The sequence below is a fragment of the Micropterus dolomieu genome, linkage group LG01, assembly GCF_021292245.1.
Source record: "Micropterus dolomieu isolate WLL.071019.BEF.003 ecotype Adirondacks linkage group LG01, ASM2129224v1, whole genome shotgun sequence".
NCBI classification, from domain to species: Eukaryota; Metazoa; Chordata; class Actinopteri; order Centrarchiformes; family Centrarchidae; genus Micropterus; species Micropterus dolomieu.
Window position 1 is genome coordinate 434,556 of NC_060150.1, and position 21,694 is coordinate 456,249.

At 43.1% G+C, this 21,694-nt stretch overlaps 4 protein-coding genes across 6 annotated transcripts in view; 2 read left to right on the plus strand and 2 right to left on the minus strand.

Moving 5' to 3' along the window:
* The window catches only part of LOC123971238 (NLR family CARD domain-containing protein 3-like), a 427,855-nt gene that overhangs the window by 386,655 nt on the left and 19,506 nt on the right, over positions 1–21,694 (plus strand). The gene's annotated exons all lie outside the window — the stretch shown is intronic.
* Positions 1–21,694, minus strand: part of LOC123971220 (NACHT, LRR and PYD domains-containing protein 12-like) — a 524,333-nt gene that overhangs the window by 249,622 nt on the left and 253,017 nt on the right. The gene's annotated exons all lie outside the window — the stretch shown is intronic.
* On the plus strand, positions 3,967–13,999 carry tmtops2a (teleost multiple tissue opsin 2a). The gene is made up of 4 exons (XM_046051233.1): positions 3,967–4,545; positions 7,986–8,311; positions 9,344–9,577; positions 13,045–13,999. The coding sequence occupies exons 1-4, from the start codon at positions 4,188–4,190 to the stop codon at positions 13,288–13,290; spliced, it is 1,164 nt and encodes a 387-aa protein (XP_045907189.1). The 5' UTR covers positions 3,967–4,187; the 3' UTR covers positions 13,291–13,999.
* Positions 10,789–20,803, minus strand: LOC123971973 (beta-galactoside alpha-2,6-sialyltransferase 2-like). Of its 3 annotated transcripts, none has more exons than XM_046051138.1 (7): positions 20,682–20,803; positions 20,557–20,605; positions 17,512–18,206; positions 16,624–16,721; positions 16,421–16,522; positions 15,655–15,820; positions 10,789–12,694 (listed from the first exon to the last, which is right to left on the minus strand). In XM_046051138.1, the coding sequence occupies exons 3-7, from the start codon at positions 18,137–18,139 to the stop codon at positions 12,447–12,449; spliced, it is 1,242 nt and encodes a 413-aa protein (XP_045907094.1). In that variant the 5' UTR covers positions 18,140–18,206; positions 20,557–20,605; positions 20,682–20,803; the 3' UTR covers positions 10,789–12,446. The 3 variants fall into 3 exon arrangements, with proteins under 3 accessions (XP_045907094.1, XP_045907076.1, XP_045907087.1); XM_046051120.1 differs by having other exon boundaries at positions 15,655–15,829; XM_046051131.1 differs by lacking the exon at positions 20,557–20,605 and having other exon boundaries at positions 15,655–15,829; positions 20,682–20,797.

Sequence of the window (21,694 nt, forward strand, 5' to 3'; positions counted from 1 at the left end):
CGACAGTCTGCTTTTGGCCTGTTGCTGGTCCCACTCTAGCTGCCGATCCTGGCTTTTTGCTAGGGATTCTCCGGGGTTCTCCGTGTCTGATTGAAAACGCCTCCTCCGTCTGGCAATTCGGCTGTTTTCAGGTTTCCTTCGTTGCCGCTGGCGAGACCACGTGGCTTGGTCTGACCTTGGTGAAGTTGGCTCGACGAAAAGGCTTAAAATGGAACTTGGTCGTTCCTGAATTAGTCCAGTGTAACTTAACGGACTGATAACTTTAACAAACAAAAGAAATAAAGAAAATAAAACAAACTGAAGGCAGATCGATGTCTCACTTCAGGTGTGTAGCTTCAGGCGAACAAAAGGCCTGTTTGTTTCGCTGGTCGACTGAGGGCGCTGCCTGGCGTCCAGCGAGCAGAGCAGAGTGCAAGAGAGCCAAAAGCGAAGAGACAGAGAGCGAAGCGAGGTCGCGTGTCGCTCTTTTGTTGTCTGGGGCGTGGTTCCCCAGGGGGCGTCTCAGGTTTCCCATGGGACTGCCTTTCTAAACTTAATGTCTAAAAGAAATCTATTTGCACGTATTATAATCAAATATTTTCCACAATCGAACCTCAATGGTCGAACGGTTGTACTGTTCTAAGCATTTGGTAACAGGAAACAATTGTCACATTATTGGTCAGGATATTTATACATTTAACGGCATTTCCAACGAGGGCATGTAATACTTATTTCGCCCACTTGGGGGAGCTCAGGTTACATGAGGAAAGCTTGGATTAAATTAGATGAAGGAGCGTCTTGCTGAAAATAAAAACACTGCACAATTAACTTCTTTTCAGCACTAATATCAACAACAGACAGCAACAACAGTTAACATAACTACTCAAATAGAGGCAAACATATTCAGGTAACTAAAGATTTAATTAAACTTAATTAAATGCTTTGAGTCTTTGGAGACTGCAGTCTTTTTACATTGAAAGTTCAGTGTCTGGACAATGTCACACTTGGGTGAGACAGGGGTTTTCCTTTTTGATGTGGTAATAAAACAAAGAATAAGGTCAGTTGCCACGGAAACGTGTGTGGGGGGGCCAGTTTTGATAGGCTGTTCAGGGAGATGCCAATGGCTGGTTCGTGTCCCTTTGTCAGTTTAACAGTCAGGCCCCGAGTTATCAGCTTCGGAATCAAAAGGTGCCAGTTTTATGGTCGGGATAGCACTTAGAGAAAGCAACTTTGACCCCTCCCCATCTTCTCTGGGGAGGAGAAAGGAATTTAGGGTAGCTCCAAATTTATTCAATGTAAAATGTACAAATCCACACCGTTGTTCACTACAAGGGTTTGTCTAAAACTTGGACTTGGCTGCTCTCAGCTTCCGTACACTTTGTTCTATAAGTGCTACTGCAGAGCGAGTGGAGCCTCCGACAGCAGAAATGTTTGACATGTTAAATGTACTTCCTCCTCCGCAGAATGTGTTTAAAGCTCTGAATTTCTGAAACCTCCTGAGGCTGAAAACAAACATCTGGATCAAAGCACAAAATCTTCTTCTGTCCATTTGTCTACAAGTTGAAAAATGAGAAGGGGGCGACGTCGTGGGTCACATGAACCCTGTGGTTGGACTTACAGGAGGCGATGTCACAGGAAATGCAATCTTCAGGATGAGGATGTATTTCTGTCACCGTGACGTGACTGCTTACCATTTCAGCACTCAAAGGTTTGATAAAAAAACTCAAGGCGTTTTGTTATTATTGGACACAAACACGCAGGAGACAACAATACTCAAACCTTTCTTTCAGACCAGGTCCAACTGTCTTCAGGTCTGCTCTCTGGGATCGGGTTCCAGCATGAGGGCAAGGAGGTCAGACATCTGGAGAGACCTGAGAGTCGATCCTCCTGAAAGCTACATTTCCATTTTGGATCCAGGTATGTCCTCCACAGGTCTGTTCTGGTTTAAGTCAGACCTCTACCCAAAGGTCAGAAACAATCCTTAGGTGTGACTTTCCTGTGTTTTTTCCTCGTGCTGAGCTTCTCTGGAGGCAGAAATAAAAATAATGTCATTGGTGTGCCATCAATTAAGTGTGAAAATTGAAGTCAGCAGCTGTTCAGACCCCCATTACACAAAAATACACCATGTATTTATGTATATACATATGTATATGTAAAATGTTACAATGTGAAACCAACTTTTCTTCAGCTCGTGTGTTCGTGGGCCTTTCTTAAACCCAAGAACGCAAAGAACGGACTGGTGTTCTCGGAGGACCTCTATATCAAAGAGGTGTGGGTGCATGTCTCGTGTGGACGAACACGTGTTGCAGACAAAAGAAGCAGAGTGAAACAGTTTAGTGTTGGCTGAGAACTAGTTATACAATAACCTCAAGTTAAACAATGACAACACTAAAACCTCGATGACCAACACGTTCTCACTCCCGACTCGTCACATATTGACGCTTGGTCAAGGCCTTTTGGGGTCGCTTTTTAACACCCTGGATACCCCTTTAGTGTAATTTTTAGATGTTTAAGGCTCCGCAGTCAAGTTAGCAATGCTTAACAACGACAAATATGCAACATCCGGTTAGACTTTCAAAATAAAACACTAGCGTTTCAAAACATTGCCGTTATGAAACGGTGCGTTATTAAAGTTGTGAAACGTTGCAGTTTGGTTAGGTTAGGAAAATACTTGGTTTTGTTTAGGCAACAAAATGTACTTGGTTAAGGTTCGGAAAAGGTTTGGGTTAAAATTACTACATTGGTCAGTTAACACGTAAGTTAACTAACGTCATTTGTGTAACTTACGCAATTTACGTATCTTGCGTAACATAAATAAAAATATATAATGTTCACACGGGACACGAACCCCAATCACCCCGTTACTCAGTCTTTTCTGTTAAATATCATATACCTGCCTTTAGCGTCAAAAACTGACACTACAGGGCTTCCCCCACGGCGTTGAACTATGGCGCTATAGGGATCCCCAGTGTCACAAACTGACGCCAATGGGTCTTGACCATGCGTCCATATTTGACAAGTCGGGGAGAGCGAATGGGTTGGCGCAACACACACAGTGGGGAACAAGATTTGAAAAATGAAACAACCGACATGGGAAAATGATGTTATGTTCTGCTGGGGGGCCCTCTGCGCTGTCGGGTCGGCGGCTTCAGTCGTCCAGAGGAAGAGCTTGGAGAAAAGAGAGCGAGGACGAGCTGCGCTGCGGTTTTAGCGATCAGGTGACGTTAGAGGTCAGAGGTCACTGACCAATCGTACCTGCACACCAATGTGTAACTTCCTGGAGGATTCCTGCGAAACGGAGTTCAGTGTCTCACATGATAAACTTCATCTGTGAGGTCTCAACACTGTTCAGGAGAAAACAGGTGTCTCTGTCCTCAGGTAAGAAATTTGACATTTACTCATTTACTCTTCCTGTAAACTATCAGAGTAAAAGCCCTGAGGAGTTTAGTCCTGTAACATGTTTCAGGTGTTCTGTGACAGACAGGTGTAGCTACCTGCAGGCAAAATGGGAACATATCTAAGCTACAGCCCTCCTCCATAGCAACATTACACATCCTGGTTTATAGTATAGTTCCAAAACTTATTGCATGATTACCCAAACAGAGGTCAGATCCACTAATATTAAAGCGGAAACAGCAGTTTTTCATTTTGATGCAGATAAAATGTTTTCCCAGCACAATTAGATGTTAAACAGCTGACTGAGACGTGCTGGAAAAGGGACGTAGGTGCAAACAGTCCTGCAGCCTTCTTCTTCTGTGGTTCAGCATCTCTGCAGTCCTGTAGTGTAGTACAGAAAATACTATAGTGTAGTACAGTATATGTAGTACAGTAAGTACTCTACTATGCTCCAGTGTAGTACTTGTAGTATACATGCAGTGCCGTGTTTGGGATAAAGTCACGCGCTCACTTCTTACAGTGTTGACGGTACTTAAAGCAGAGCGCGCGAGCCGAGCGTCATTTGGCTGCACGCGGGGACACAGACACTTTGTTATCTTATTCTCGCAGACGAAGAAGAAGCTGATCGGACTCACCTCCGGATTATCGATCCTGTGATTGGTCTGTCCTGGCGCGTGCCGCTCCGCTCCGGTGAAGATGGAGCAGAAAGCAGCGGCGGCGCGTCGCTGCAGGACTCGAGCCTTCATCAGTGTGTGAACTCCAGAAAGCTTCTGTTGCTTTTTACGTTCTCCAGAGAGGACCCGCAGCCCGACATGTTCTCCGAGGGGAGCGACTTCAACCTGACGTCCAGCCTGAACCTGTCCTCTCTGGAGCGGGACTGGAGCGACTCGGCGCTCGGGCGGCTGTCGCGCAGCGGTCACCGCGTGGTGTCGGTGTTTCTGGGCTCCATCATGGTGTTCGGTTTCCTCAACAACCTGCTGGTTCTGGTTCTGTTCTGCCGCTTCAAGACTCTGCGGACCCCGGTCAACATGCTGCTGCTCAACATCAGCGTCAGCGACATGCTGGTGTGCGTCTGCGGCACGACGCTCAGCTTCGCCTCCAGCCTGCGGACGCGCTGGCTGTACGGCCGGCTCGGCTGCATGTGGTACGGCTTCGTCAACTCCTGCTTCGGTGAGTCTCAGGTGTGAATGTACCGGAGTGACACCAAAATGATTCTGTGACCCAGAGAAGTTCGGCGCCACAGGATTTTGTTGACTGGTTGCAGTTTGGTTAGGTTTAGGTACCAGAAGTAGGCTGATTAAAAAACCCATGTTTGGGTTTAGTCACAGAATATGACAGGTCACAGATTCTGGTGTTACATCGGCGCTACTCCCACAGGAGTCCAGGTGTTTCTGGGCCGAAGGTGAAGCCTCACCTGTTGTCCTCCAGCACAGCGCCTTCATTTAAAGTGTGGACAGCTTGTAAACACCCATTAGAAAAGTATATTACATATTTTAAAAAATGGAATAATTGATTTTAATTATTAAACTGATCAATCTTTATTCATTCAATTGATTTAAATTCACTTAAATTAAATCATCACGAAACTGATGATCCAGAATTACCTACAAAGTGAATTAATATTAAACTGATGGATGGATTAAGCAGAATTACATGAACCGAATCAGATGATATATTCAGTTTTATTTACTGTATATAGCCCCAATTCACAACAACTGATCTCATGTCACTTCTCATAGTTTAGCGAACTCTGTGCTGTTACAGAGACCCAACAGTTCCCACCAATGACATGTTCATGTTAAATCAGCAGCTGACAGATAAATGTTGTAGTAACAGGGCAGACTGGAGGCTGACAGGAGGCCTGGGGCCCCCCAGACCACTAGTTCTCTTTGTGTATGATCAAGAACTCTTGTAGCCTCAAACCAAACTCTCTGTTCAATTACTCTCCTTTTTCTCAAGATATTAGAGAAGAGTTAGAAAAACACAAACTATTGTTATTGAAATATTTTGAACTATTGTGTCTAAATACTTTCAATTCAGCTTTATTGGCATGAATGTAAAAAAATATTGCCACAGCTACAAATAAATTACACAAGAACAATCAGTTTCATACATTTCATTAAGTAAATAAAACAGTAAATGTGTGAAAAAATACAAAATATAAAAATAAAGTAAGTAAAGTAAATAAATATTAAAAATAAATAAGTAAAACAGGAAGTGTGTGTGTGTCACGGTTTTGTGGTGAAGGCAGGGTGGAGCAGGTTGGAGGACCCAAACACAGAGCGGAGCAGGTATAGTTCAGTGGTTTTAATATAACAAAAAGCGAGCACACTTACAAACAGAGTGGCTGATAGACTGAGTCCAAAAACCAGGGCTGTCCAACAGAAATACAAAATCCAATAACGGCAGGGAAACACGACGAGTGAGGCTGACGACACGAAACACACTGCTACACAGGGTGACAACATACAATGACCCAACAAAGACAAGACAGAAACACCAGGTATATATACACAGGGACTAACGAGCAGGGCGGGAGCAACACAGGTGAAAGACATGAGGCTAACGAGGCACAGGTAGGGGAAAACAGAGACAGACATGCAGAGGGATCACTGGGGTAACAGACATGACAAGGGTTACCAAACACTAGACGACAGACAAGACAGACCCCCAAAACCCAACATACTATAAGGCAGATACTAAACTCAAAAGTGCAACACAAAGAATGGCTGACCGGCAGAGCGTGACAGTGTGTGTGTATTATTAGACAAAAAAATAAAAATAAAAAAACAACTAAAAAATCAGAAATTTAAAAAAATAAGGGAACAGTTACTAAAATAATAAACAGTGAAAATAGTAATAATTTGAGATTATTTATTTAATATATTTATGAGTCTACTGCTGCAGCTTCAGTTGGTTATAGATGGTTTTTATTGGACATATAAAGGAGCAGCAGATGGAAGTCGTTCCTCTGAGCAGCTGTTCACATGCAGCCTGACAGCTGCAGTTATAATCTGGCTGAGATTATGTAAGGAAGCTTTCGGGCTCAGCTGCAGCTCGTTATTATCATTCTTTATGCCTGCGGGTTACCTTTAACCTCAGAGGAAGTTCAGTCAAACAGCTGAGAGCTGCAGCAAGAAATCTTTTGCTAAATGCTAACACCACAACGACTCCTTTTTACTTTATGTTGGATATGCTAACTGTTTGTCGCTACCAAAACTAGCTCAAACATCCATGTCTTGTTAGGCTAACAGTTCTCTGTTTCCTGTCTTTGTGCTAAGCTAGGCCAAACACTCCACGAACCAATACACTAAATGCACAGAAATGAAACTGTTATCATCAGAAATATATTGCTCTGGTGACTAACATGCTAACATGGAAGCTAAGTAACGTTTGCTCTCTAGCTGGTTAGCAAAAGAAGTTTGCGGTGTGTGGGTTATTAGAGCTTTGACGAACTTTGAAACAATTTCTACATAATGAGCCAGTTATCATGCTAGCTGCTATTAATATGTAAGTCGTCTCGTTTATTCCAGTTTTTGCTACGTTGACTGATTTCAGTGATGCTAAGCTAGGCTGAACACACTATGGTATAAGTTACCTACAAACAGCTACCATAACATTGGCTATGCTAACTGTTTAGCTAATATGGCATTCAGCTACAATTTTGGGTATGCTAACTGTTTGTCGATATTATGACCAGGTTTAAACACCTAGCATAATGTTAATCATGCTAGCTGTTTGTTGCTCTGCAAGCTAGCACATGCTTCCCGTCTTTGTGCTAATTAAGCTAGGCTAAACACACACACATTAAAACACTGGTTTTACTACCATTAACTGTTTTGTTGCTATCTGGCTAGCAGTTTCCCTCTGCTTCCAGTCTTTGTGCTAAGCTAGGCTACACACATCCTGAACGATGTTGAGCCGTCTCTTTAATCCTTTAATTTTTCTCTTCTCTCAAGGCAAAGACGCCTCTCAAAATAAATCAGTGACGTTAAATCAGGCGGACCTGTGTTGATTCCTCAGATCTGCTGATGCGGATCAGACCCTCCTGGAGGACGGTTCAAGACTGAAGGAGCTCTATAATGATGGAATTAGTGAGATTTGGGTCAGCAGTGATCAGTCTGCTGGAAATGACATGAACTCAGGATGTAGTTTGATTCTGCGGAGGATTTAATGAACATGTTTCCAAAAACGAACCTGTTAAATCTGCTCGTTAAGGTTTATTTAATTAAATCATATCTTGTTAAACGGAATCAGCCGACTGAGCTCAGGAAACAGATTTAAAAGTAAAATATCTGCACCTTTAAAATGATTTACTTTGAGACGAAGCTTAAACTGGCCCTGCGATGGGCTGGCGACCTGTCCAGGGTGTACCAGGGTGTTCGCCCAATGTCAGCTGGGATCGGCTCCGGCCCCCCGCGGCCCTGTACGCAGGATAAGAGGTTGACGATGGATGGATGGATGGACAAAGCTTAAACTAGAAAAACATTTTTAAATGTGGTGTCAGCAGTTAAATTAAGTTTTTATTATCAAATTCCAAGGCAGCATCGCTCTATGTGACGGTGTCCCAGGTGTCCCAGGTATCTCACTTCCTGTTTTGTCTCCATCAGGCATCGTGTCTCTGATCTCTCTGGCCGCCCTGTCCTACGACCGGTACAGCACCCTGATGGTGTACAACAAGCAGGTCTCGGACTACAGGAAGCCACTGCTGGCGGTGGGGGGTGCGTGGCTGTACTCCCTGCTGTGGACGGTGCCCCCCCTGCTGGGCTGGAGCAGCTACGGCCCCGAGGGGGCCGGGACCAGCTGCTCGGTGACGTGGACGGAGAGGTCGTTCGGCTCTCACTCGTACATCATCTGTCTGTTCGTCTTCTGTCTGGGCCTCCCCGTCCTCGTCATGGTCTACTGCTACGGCCGCCTGCTCTACGCCGTCAAACAGGTGGGTCACAGCGGCCAATCAGAGTTCTTTTTGGTTTGTAATGTTCATTTTAAGAGTCGTCCATCACTGAACTCTGATACAGGAGAAACATCACGACAGGCTGTATTTACCAGTAAAACTGGTTTGAAGTCAGGTCAGTAAGTGAAAGTGCTGCGACAGGTTAAACCGTCAGCGTCTGTTAATGTTAAAATGAATCGACTCATTTATATTTAGCTTGTAGATATCATTTATTATATTATTTTATTCAATATTATTTCGATTCTTTGGTATATTTAATTCTTATTATGATTTTATATGATTTCTTAAATAGTTCGTTTTACATTATTTATTATTTTTATTATTATTGTTTTTGACCAGTTTTAAATTGTTGGACATTTCTTCTGCATATTTCTTAATTCGCTTTATATTTATTTACACATTTTGTGTATTTTTATATTTATTTATTTATATTTACTTGTTTCCATTTGTTCTTTTTTTTATTGTCTTCTTTATTTTTCACTCACTTTTGTTTTATTTACTGTATGCTTGCTTATTTTTACATCTATTCTTTTTTAAAATCCATCCATATTATTTTAAGCCTTTTTTAAGTGTTTATATTTTGGACACAATAAATTAAGTGAAATCACTAGACTGCAACATGAAAACGTGAAATGTTTCTTCAAATCCAAACTTATCATGTTTAAATTCATATTTATCATATAATATTTGTTATATTTATATATATATAAGATGTTCTCCATCAGCAGATGCACTGATGACCTCTGGCTAAAAAAAACTTCACTTCCTGTTCTCTGTGTTGAGGATCAGTGAAGCGCCTGAGCCGACAGGTCACATGACCAGAGTCACGTTCCTCAGATTCACAGCAACAATAAACAGCTGAGAGAGAAACCTCCAGAGACGATGGAACCAAAACCAGATCCAGAACCTGTCTATATTCTATATTTAGGTTTCTGCTATTTTGTCGACTTTAAACATGTTTATTTTATAAAACGTTCTGATTTGTTCCACTTCTTCTTCTGTTTTGTCTCTCAGGTGGGTCGTATCAGGCACACGGCAGCTCGTCGCAGAGATTTTCACATCCTGTTCATGGTCATCACCACGGTGGTGTGTTACCTGGTCTGCTGGATGCCGTACGGCGTCGTTGCCATGATGGCCACCTTTGGACGGCCAGGGATCATCAGCCCCGTGGCCAGCGTCGTCCCGTCGCTCCTCGCCAAGAGCAGCACCGTCATTAACCCCGTCATCTACATCCTGATGAACAAACAGGTCAGTGACGTAGCGCTGCAACGGTTAGTCGATTATTTGGTTAGTTGGTCGAAAGAAAATTAATCTACAACTATTGTGATAATTGATTAAATCGTTTCAGGCATTTTTTTAAACAAAAATGTGTCAAATCTGCTGGTTTCATCATCTTAAATTGAGGAATTGCTGCTATTCTTTGTCATTTATGACGTCACTTTGGGCTCTGGAGAATCGTGATGAGCATTTTTTTTGACATTATGTAGACTTAACGATTAGTCATGAAAATAGTCGGCAGATTAGTCGATAATGAAAGTACTCGTTAGATTGCACACCTGTCGTCGGGCGTCAGACTGAAAAATTAAAATGTTATAGATGTTTTCACTTTTTATTCATGTAGAATACTCACAAACCACATGTGCTCTACAAGAGATGCAGATTGATTTGAAGAGTCTGCTCTCAATCAACTAAATCAGATGTGATGGATTAAATTTGCTCCAAGAAAAAAAATCTGATTTGAATTAAATTGTGTTAAAAGAATAAAGTCACAGTGAATTTGGCCCTTTGGCTCCTGGTCTATTTGAGAGAAATAAATTTAAATTTTTTATGCTGCTGATTTATTTATATGTCTGGGCTTGACAGCGTTTCAGTGGTTCGAACCTTAAATTCTCTCATGCAGAACACATTCTGGCAGCGTATCAAATCTTTTCTGATCTGCAGGGTCATTGAGGGGCCCGAGGGTCCATCTATCGGATTCCTGTCACAGCTGACTGGTTTACATAAACCAGATTCCTGCTGAAGACAGAAACCGTCCAACAGGGTTTCTGTCTTCAGCAGGAATCTGGTAACAATTTAACGAATACATTCAGTCCCAATTAACAGCATCTGATTAAATTAGATTCTGCCAGAAAAACAAATGAGAGTTAAGAATGACAAAACTAAATACAATTATGGCTTTTTGAGTTTTAACTTTAAGAAACAGGTTTTCCTGAAAGACATAAACAATAATAAAATTGTTCTAATAATTGTGATGTTTAGAGAAAGGGTGACATTAGTGAAATTATAATTCTGACAGCTAATCTCATGAGTTACAGGAAACTGCATCAAAGTCTGGTCATCAGGTCAGAATAATAACAAATTAGTTTCCAGGAGTCAAAACCGTGAGACAGTTTCTTAAAGTGACTTGTGACTTCTGTAAAATTAAAAATATGTCAAAATAATCAGATAGTAGTCAAACATTTTATTTAGTAAGTTTATTGAAAGTACATAAAACATCAATAGCATCATCGTAAAAACCCCAACCCAACAAAATATCTGTCCTGATTACATGGTAGTTGTCTAAGACAAATAAATTCAACATGCAATAAACAAACCAGAGTGTCATCTCCCGTTCCTTTTAAAGGTGCCATAGGATGGAAAACTGTATTTACCTTGGTATTAAAGTATTTCAGTCTCCATTGTTTCCTCCTTCATATGTTAATCTCTCACATGCAAAAGACTCTGGAAAAACGGACAATTGCCAACAAGCTCTAGATATGATGTATAATCTGGGCTCTTTAATGCCCCCAAATTTTCCATAAACCAGCTCACATTGCAGAGAAGTGGTCACTCGAGCTCATGGATCTGCAGATTCAGTTCAGTGTCTCACAGAAAGTTTTGTTATGGTTCTTAAGGAAAGTATTTTCTGTTTTTCCCTCTGATGTCCTCTGGCTGCTCTGCCTCAACTCTGTGTTTTATAAAGTTTCCTGAAGGACAGATAGCTTTACTTGTTGCTAACACTATAGTTAACGGTAGCTGCTGTTTTCAGGAGGCTCTGAACAAGCGGTCCAGAGTGTCTGTGCTAATCAGCAACCGGACAGCTAGCTGCACAGCTAACTGAGTAGCTACTGCTGATAGCAGTAGTTAGTAACCGGTAACATACAACAGAGAAGGGGAGCTAAAACTGAGTATTCATCCAGAGGATGAAAAATAATGTGTTTTTTAAACATAGCATGTAAATATTTTCTAGTAGAAACTGTAAAAACAAATATGAACATTGCTATGATAAAGGCGGATTTACGGAGCCGGAAAGAACAGATTTCATGTGAAGAAACTGATCTGCTCCTACAAGTGAAAGTTCCCGAGAAAGATCAATAATGCCACCAAAGCTCCATCAGGTGCAGAAGGCGTGGGAGGAGGTAGTGATGAGGGAGTCCACGTCTTCTGGAAGCAAAAGAACGGCCACATAATGCAATGACTCACAAACTAAGTCACTACATTACCCCCTCAGTTTGTTAAACCTGGATCATGACCCACACTGGACGACCCTGAACCCCCTCAGTTTGTTAAACCTGGATCATGACCCACCCTGGACGACCCTGAACCCCCTCAGTTTGTTAAACCTGGATCATGACCCACCCTGGACGACCCTGAACCCCCTCAGTTTGTTAAACCTGGATCATGACCCACCCTGGACAGTCCCGAACCCCCTCAGTTTGTTAAACCTGGATCATGACCCACCCTGGACGACCCTGAACCCCCTCAGTTTGTTAAACCTGGATCATGACCCACACTGGACGACCCTGAACCCCCTCAGTTTTCTAAACCTGGATCATGACCCACCCTGGGCGACCCTGAACCCCCTCAGTTTGTTAAACCTGGATCATGACCCACCCTGGACAGCGTCAAACGCCCTCAGTTTGTTAATTCTGGATCATGACCCACACTGGACAGTCCCGAACCCCCTCAGTTTGTTAAACCTGGATCATGACCCACACTGGACAGCGTCAAACGCCCTCAGTTTGTTAAACCTGGATCATGATCCACACTGGACAGTCCCGAACCCCCTCAGTTTGTTAATTCTGGATCATGACCCACACTGGATGGCGCTGAACCCCCTCAGTTTGTTAATTCTGGATCATGACCCACACTGGATGGCGCTGAACCCCGTCAGCGTGACCTTGCCCTTCCTCTTCAGCTGGTCTCGGTGGCCCTGGTTGATCCTCTGGATCAGCAGCTTCTCGTACAGCAGAGGGTGATAGGCCCCCAGTGTACAGGCGTCATCGTGGTACTGCTCGTAATAGTGACACAGGTCAGTTTGACGGACAGACGGGATGAATTCGTACACGCTGACCTCACGACACAATGACATCATCAACAGGATACCTGGAACACAGAGATGACATTGTGTCAATTTGTAAACAACAAGATTTCTTAATAAATATTTGAATAAACTAGTTTTTCTCAGTAAAAAATACTAAGAAATAAAACAAATGACGAAGATCAAAACTAACAAATACTTTAACTTTTGTCATGGCAACCCCATGTGCTGAGTGATAGAAAGCTCTAGAACAACATGAATGTTAAATGAAAGCATTTTCTTAGCTGATGTTTTGGGGTTAAAATGCTCCCTGTAAGGTCGTTGGTTCGAGTCCAGCTGTTATTTCAGTTCCTGTACAGGTTAGTTATTATTGAGAATGGATGTTTAACCGTTAATGTTCCTGTTTGGTCCTCAGTTCTACCGCTGCTTCCTGATCCTGTTCCACTGTAAACACCAGACATCGGAGAACGTTCAGTCCTCCATGCCCTCCAGGACCACCGTGGTCCAGCTCAACCGCAGAGTGTGTGACAGCAGCCCAGCGGCCACCGGCCTGGCGGTGCTCACCGGACCTGGTACAATCCACACGGATGGAACCCCGTGTCCAACAGAACCGACGCCACTGAGCCACCTGAACCCTCCTTATCCTGAATCCTCCTCCTGAGACATGTGATTGGACTAGAAACCCAAGGGGTGGGGCACAGTCCCGCCCCCACCTGTGTTGTGTGTGACAGTGGCTCCGCCTCCTGGAAACTCTTGATGTCACCCCAGGTGTGACCCCAGTGTGTTGGTGCAGTGATCGTATCACCTGAAAACCTCGAGGCTGTGATGCTCAACCAGCTGAGGTATGGAGGACAAACTGTGTCGCTTTCAAACTTCACTGTTTAGTAACTTGTAGGTGTAAACGGACAAGTGTAAAATACTTGATTATTAAGAGTATTACATCAGTGTACATGTAATTAACAGAGAATTACACACTAATCTATTGCTGGGGCAATTCGTCGACGTAATTGATTACATAATCGCTGTATCCGGTGTGGGATTCTCCCGGACAAGTTCCAGCTACAAGACGGCGCCTTCGACCGTCTAAAGTTTGGAGTATTTCAGACAGACACTCAACAACGTGCTGCTCCGTGAGCTCTGAACAGGAAACAGCTTCACTGCAGCACAGCTGCTGTCCACGAACACGTGAAACATACGCCGCAGCACTTTGTCTAGACGGCAGCACCGCAAATCGTGTTTCCTTTCTGTCGCCACACGAGCACGAGGACATCATCAGCACAAGGACACGTAGTGTTTCTTCATTGCCTTCATGTTAAAAGTAATTTCTGCCCCGCTGCGGTCATGGTAACGTAACGTTACACCGCGAGTCATGTAACGATCGGCTGTTTCATATTTTCTGTTTCTTTAACGGCCACGTATGAGCGAGAAAACAGCTGAATCTGATTACAGACAATCTGTGACTGTCTTTCAGGTGTTCACTGATGCAGAAATACATTTTATTATCATACTGCATTACTTAATAATGAAATGAATCCATGGCAGAAACATTTAGAGTTAAGTAAAGTAGCCTAATTAATGTCTGTTATTGTTATTATCACAACACATCAGTGACGTGGAAATTTGATTCATTTTAAGATTTGCTGCTATTGTCTTTATTCTAATGTGCTTCATCAGGATGACTGAATAAAATATAGATTTATTGATTAGGCATGTTTTTGATATTTATTTTGGTTTGTTAATCGAGTAACTTTTCTTTCCTTAGAACAAACAAAAATAATCGTTATATTAATCGACTTGAAAAATAATGTATAGCCCTACAGTAATGCTTACAGGAACATGTCAAGAGGCACCTGAAGGTGAATCACTAATTAACAGACCTGCTTCATCAGTGAACAAGGTGAAAATGTCTGAACATCACGATGCAGCTGTGAGGTGAAAACGTCACCAGTTTATTATTAATTCATTGAGTGATTAATCGTTTCTGTGCCTGAATAAAACGTGAATATTTTTCTATCGTCTCTGGTCTGTTGAATGTCAGCTGTTAATAAAGTTCTGTAAAATGAACTTGTCTGTTTCGTCTTTTATCTTGTTCTTATTGTATTTTAGAACTTTATTTTTATCCTAAACATGCTGTTTCCTCCTGTTGGACTATTTTACACTCACAATGTTTAAATATCTCTTATAGAGTGTAAAATAATTATTGTCTGTTATTTCTATTTTCTGCATGTAATTATATATTAAAGATAAAAACAAGTTTTATTTAATACATTTACAACGATAATTGTATTTACGTTAATGTTTTAATTTATCATAAGAACACCTTTATTGTACTTACAACAGAATTTATTGAGAGAATTGCTAAAAACAAAAGCTGGCAGTGGATTTAAATTTACATTGTGTGTAAAATAATTGAAATTCTATTATTTCTGATGTCATTTTCAGCCGTATCTATAACATTTAAAGATATTAAATTAAACACAGTGGTCTACACATTTTCTGTACTGTGTTGCTTTGCAAGCATTTTTTAAATAATACAATAACTGAATTAAATGAAAAATTACGGAAGCCACTATTTTTATTGACTAAGTTTTATTTTATTGTACTTCTGTGGTAGTTTTCTCTTTACAATCTTCAATATTTATTGTTTTTCTGTTAATTTTTTAATTTAATTAAACGATGCAAAAATAATAAATCTGAAATGTTAGTGAGATTTATATTTCAAATAACTTAAGTATTGTTTAAAAGAAATGTGACATTTTAATTTAACTTTAACATTTAATTAATACATTTTATTTGTGCTGTTTTTAATCATAGTTTAAAAAATATGTTAAAATCTAATGTAAAAATAAATGTAAACGTTAATTTAAAATATTGCAGTTCTCTCTTTTCTAATTTCCTTAATATTAATTTGAAATGTTAATAAATGGTTGTACTTGATGAAAGTGAAAGTACCTTTTCCTCAGTTGTATTGCTGTATTTTTTCTCAGTGTGTAATTTGTGTAGCAGTAGTGCGAGTAGCTGGTACCTGTGAACCCTGATGAGGGCGGGTTTGGTTGGATCTGGTCCTCAGTGTTGTCCTGGATCAGGTCCCACAGGTTCCAGATGAATTCTGGGTGGAGGACGTAAAATGGCTGCTCAGGTTGGCGGCGACGGCGTTCAACGTACCCCGAGAACAGATCGAAGTCCGGCTTCTGGAACCACTGAAGACAAACAACACGTCAGTCGGGGTTCCTGCTCCTCCTCCCTGTACACTGGGATCAGTCTGTTGACCCAGTCCCACCTGTAACTGATCCAGAACCCGGCAGCCAGGCTCCTGAGTTGTTCTACGAGTTGTTTCTCTGTGCCTATAAGTTGTTTATCAATAAGTGTTTCTTTTATTTATGATTTTAGCTTTACAGCACTTAGAAATTTGACTCGATAGATTGTGTTATTATTTACTGGACAAGTAAACAAACACATCACACCTGCGGGCTTCCTGTTATAATAAATACTCAGTTCTGAGTCATTTTAAATACCAGTTCAACACACGCCTGCCTCCAGTTGTTTCCTTTAATGACTTAAAGGAAGTCCAAGTAAAAAAAATACAGCTGGAACAACAAGTCAATTAATGAATTGGTTGACCTTTTTCATACATATTTGTTTATTCGGAGTCTTTTATAATAAAACATTAAATAAACTGAATCTTTGAGATGTTTGAGATCGTTCATTAATAAAAGTAATCATTGGTAGCAGCTCAAAGCTAAAGTTTGACCAAGTTACTTAGAAGAGTTCAAGAAAACAACAAAGATCACCTTCGTCAGGTTGGAGGAGTACTGAGCCGGGTCCCAGACCAGCAGAGCGACGTCCTGATACAACGAGCTGCTGTTGAACTGATGTTTGGGCCGAGCTACGATCTGATGAAGAGAGAAGAAGAAACAGTGTTGAATTTAAATGTTTATTCAGAATTATGAAAGAAGTCAAAGCTCTTAGTTTGATGGCCAGAACGGTCAGACACCTGGGAGTTGATGAGGCGGAAGGTGGTCTTGGTCCCCACGTCTCTCTCGAAGCCTTTGGTGGGAGCAGCGTTGAAGCGAAGCACTGCATCATGGGAATCTGAGTCAAACAGGAGAGGAACCGTTTAAACACATCAGCAGGTCAAAAAAACAACCTACACCTGAACTCACCTGACGGGGTCATTCAAGGTCATTCCAAATATTGTTATTATAATCCGGCACCTGACAAATCATCTCATCTAAAGGTCCACTTCTGGAGCCTTCGACCATATCTCACGGCCTTCATCAGCAATAACCAGAAGAAGTCCGTCTGCTGAGGAAGACAGTGGGCTGTGGCTGAAAGCTCCTGGACAAGTGAGTAAGTGGATCTTGAGTTCAATCACACCCTGATTATAAAACACACCTTAACTTGAATTCTTTATAAATATAAATCAGATCGGTGTAATCCCTTCAGTCACCACCAGATGGCAGCAACACCTCGTCACCAGAGTTTCACTTCCTGTTTCACAGAGTCACACCTCACCTGCAGCATCACCAGGTGAGTTTCACTGAAAAACATCGGGTGCTTTTTTTGGACTGTCTGTAAGGTGTTTAGAGAAGTTGTTAAAACATTTATATAATCGCTTTTCTTCCCTGTTGAGTTTGTAAACATTCTTTCATAAATCGCTAATAAATGCATGAAAGAAGCTCTGTTGTCGGACCTTACTTAAGCACCTGAATGCACCACGCAATGAAATGTTTCCAGGAGTTGATTTTGAAACAAAAATGAACTGAACTCAATGGAAGGAAATCAAAACACATTTTGTTCTTCGGCTCTTTTAATCTAGTGACACATCTGTTGGGGGTCCCGGCCCTCAGGTTGGACCCCCCTTGCCTTAACGTGGACTCACCGATCTCCCTCCCCAGTGATGAGTTGAGAATTGCTCCGGCTGATGTCACCACAGCGCAGGTCTGATACTGAGACGTCCGGAGCTCCTGCAGGGGCAGCGAAGGCACCAGCCGTTCCCAGCCAAGACTGGAGAACGGCTCCTCGGTCCCGTCTACAGTCCGGATCCTGGTTCTCCTCTTCAGCTCGCAGTACAACTGCAGACTGGACTTGCGGCCCCCCTTTGGCCCCCGGTACACCACCTGGTGCCTGTTGGAGCTCAGCTGGATCATTCGGATCTTCTGGAGATGAGGACTCAGCATCCCCGCTGTCAGATTCCCGGCCCATAGTCTCTGCAGGATCTTGATAGAACTGGACCTGTAGTAATCCTTAGACCTGGACCTGTAGTCAGTCCTCCTCCTCTTCCAGTTCTTCTCTGAGACTCCAGCAGGTTTCCGGGACCAGCGGCCAATCCTGGTCCCCCCATTAACGGAGGCCAGGCCGATTTCTGTCCTGGTGAGTCGAGACTCTGCAGCTGATCTGGACCTAAGCAGCAAGGAGGATCTGAGGTCCAGGACGTGAAAGAGCAGGGACAGGAAGAGGAAGAGCCAGACCAACAGAACCACCAGCAACCACTTCCTGTACAGCTTCATACTGGGTCACAGAGGAGGGTCACAGGGTCCGACCGGGAGAGCCGAGGGGGGGCGTCAGAGGTCAGACCTGAGGGAGACGACAGGAAACAGTTTCTGTAACAGCACGCAGGTAGTTCCAGTCAGACTGTCCGTGTTTCAGAGGTCGGACGCCTCTGAAGTGTGAACTGTCTTGCTCAGGTGATCAGTGGTTAGTGAAGCAGATGACAGACAGATATCCCGGGTGTGTCGGCTTCATAGGACGGGCCCCGGGTTTAATGAAAACGCTGACGGGGGCCACACACCCTGTTTCATTCAGTCTGGATCACAGCGAGTATGGAAGCTCATTATTTAGAGAAGCTTTCCTCTCAGAATCTAAATCCTGCTGGTCAACGGGTTTTGCCTTCACATTCAAGCCCCCGTCAGAATAAAACCTCTACACACCCTCATTTTAACAACACAGCTATGCGTTTGTTAGAGCCGCTGCACTAAAAAGTTGCTGCACTACAGTAATGTCAGTTTAAACTGTAGAAATCAGCGTGAAGCTCAGGACACGAAGGATCAGTGCTGCCCTGCAACATAACTCCTCTAACACTGGAGGTCATATGTTAATGTTTCTGATGGTGGTGCAGCTACAGGGTGTAGTTACACAACCCGTTCTCACTCCAAGGTCGTTACATTTGGACGCATGGTCGAGACCCCTTAGGCTACGTTCAGACTGCAGGCCGTAAAGCTCAACTCAAAGAAACGAGCAGGGAGTGAGTGCCCAGGTGAACAGCAGACACAGTGAAACAGGGAAGCAGGAGAAACCAACCGAGCGGAACAGAAATGCAAAACCACAAACAGAACACGGAGCAGACAAGGTAAAATCACAACAAACACAAGTACACAGACCAGGAGTAAAGACTAGGACATGAACTAAGCCACAGGACTAAGAACTAAGATCAGAAAACAGAATAAGACCAAACATAAATACTAAGGACAAGGAAAATAAACAGGGAGCACAAAACAAGACAGCGAGGATAAAAGAAAACCTAACCATGGACAAGGGATGCTAACACAGAGGAGGGAGTGAATAAATAAACACAGAGAACGACATGAACAGGAACTAACAATACAGACCAAAACGACAACAAGATCTGAGTCACGTATGAGCAAAAAACTCAGATTTGGTTCCCTTTGGCCTCAGAGTTCAGCGCAGAGGAAGTCCTGTAGTGTCACTTCTAAATGCTAAAAGCTGGAGTAAATAGCAGAAAGGTCAGAGTGAGGAGGTGGACGGTGGGCCACAAACCGAACTTTCGCCCAGGAGAAAAAAAACTCAACACTGGTTGTTTTTAGTGATCTTATGTAGGTTACGCAAGTAACGTTACTTAACTTACGTAAGTAAAGTCACCTAACTAGTTAATTTAACCCAAATCATACACCTAACCAAACTGCAATGTTTCACAGCAGTAAACACTAGTTTTATTTTGAAAGTCTAACAGGACGTTGCAGATTTATTGTTGATAATCTTACTTAATAATACTTAAGGGTACTCAGGGCGTTAAAAAGTGATGCCAAGGAGTCTGAGCAAGCCTCCATATGTGAGGAGTCGGGAGTGAGGATGTGTTGAGTTAGAAAGTTTTAAATGCTCTGGCTTTAAATTATTTGTTTCCTCTTCAGTTGCTGTCCTGCATTTGTCCCGTCAGAGTAAAACAGACATCAGTACGTAAGTCAAAGGAGAGGAAAGAGAGCCGGGACAGGAGCCATGTTGGCCCAGCTCTGACTTAAGGCTGCTCCTAAAGGTCCGAACAAAACGGGGCTCATGCGGGCTCATGCGGACTCATGCGGGCTCATGCGGACTCAGCGGACTCATGCGGGCTCAGCGGACTCATGCGGGCTCAGCGGACTCAGCAGACTCATGCGGGCTCAGCGGACTCATGCGGGCTCATGCGGACTCATGCGGGCTCAGCGGGCTCAGCGGACTCATGCGGACTCAGCGGACTCATGCGGGCTCAGCGGACTCAGCGGACTCATGCGGGCTCAGCGGACTCATGCGGGCTCAGCGGACTCATGCGGGCTCATGCGGACTCAGCGGACTCATGCAGACTCAGCGGACTCATGCAGACTCATGCAGACTCAGCGGACTCAGCGGACTCATGCGGACTCATGCGGACTCAGCGGGCTCAGCGGGCTCAGCGTTCGGTCCGTGTACCGGGCTGTGAGCGCAAGACTGTGTTTTACATCTATGGTCTTTTTAATGTGAAGAGGACTTTGTTTTGTAAACTACCTTGTAAAACAGCAACCTCAAAAAAAAAAAGATTAAATGCTTTCATGAAAAAAATATAACAATCACACAGATTTAATCAAACATATAATTTAAAAATATTTACAATTAGTATGATAGAATAAAACTACATAAAATAAACATTAAAAAAGACTTCATATTTAATTTCTTGTACCATGTTGTTGCTGCACTTCTGCTCCGCACTCAAACACCAGCTCGGCCTCCTGTGAACCAAACTTCATGTAAAGTTTGAGCATTTTAACAACGTGTGATCTCTGGCTGTGAGCTGCTTCACCTTACCTGTCACAGGTGTGAGGAGCCTGTCAGGACAGCGTTCTCTTCCCGCTGACTTCACCCTGCAGGATCAATCGGCCCTGCCACGGCTTGTCTTCCCAGAAGCCCCTGCTTCATGTTAGACACCGAGCCCAGAGTTTGGTTTAGTGTAAGAGGAAGTAAAGTTTCCTTTTATTCTCTGCCGGGGGGGGGAGGTGGAGTACCAGCTGCGTTCTGATTGGCTGCCTCAGTCTCTTTGTTTCAGGCTCTGACGGGCTGTTACCATGACGACCACAGTACTGATGGAGGCCTGTGTATGTGTGTCAGAGGATAATGGTGCGTTCAGGTCACGCCGCAAAGGCCGTAAACACGAGTCGCAGAGGGAGAAGACTTCCCAATGAGGGGTTAACGAGGTCTGAATGCTGGATCTGATCCCAGACCGACTCGTGGGAAACCTCCCAGACCTGACAGGCATACAGAGAGTCTTAAAGAGGGCCGAGGACTGAGACTGCGCTGATAATACCACAAATTAAAATATCCTACGTTAAGCTGTTTAATCACAAGCTGCAGACTGGACGTCTACTCGTCGTCATCAACACGTGTTTTTAGGAACTAATTTCAAATTCTTCTTTAAACTCAAGCTTCTTCTTGGAAAGTTACTGAACTCACAAAAGTTAACTTTCATTTATTACAGGAGGAAAAAGTAGAAGAGCTGAAATCAACTGTTGTTTATGTTTTCATGCAATGAAACGTCACATCTTTGCTCCATATCCTGTATGAGGTCACGTCCTGTTCCTGTTCAATGTTTACCTGGGCTGACAAAACGTAGCAAAACATGGCCCCTTGAACACCTTGTTGTGTACACAAGTGTACAAAGTCGGCCCTGCTGATTGGGTAACACCTCAGCTCTCAGCAAGCTGATGCAGGTACAATGTGTCCATTTTTATTCCCCGCCCCTGCAGCTCACATCAGATCACATCAGCGATCAGCTGCAGTCAACTCCAACGGACCTAATTACACATCTGTGAAGTTTCAGAAGG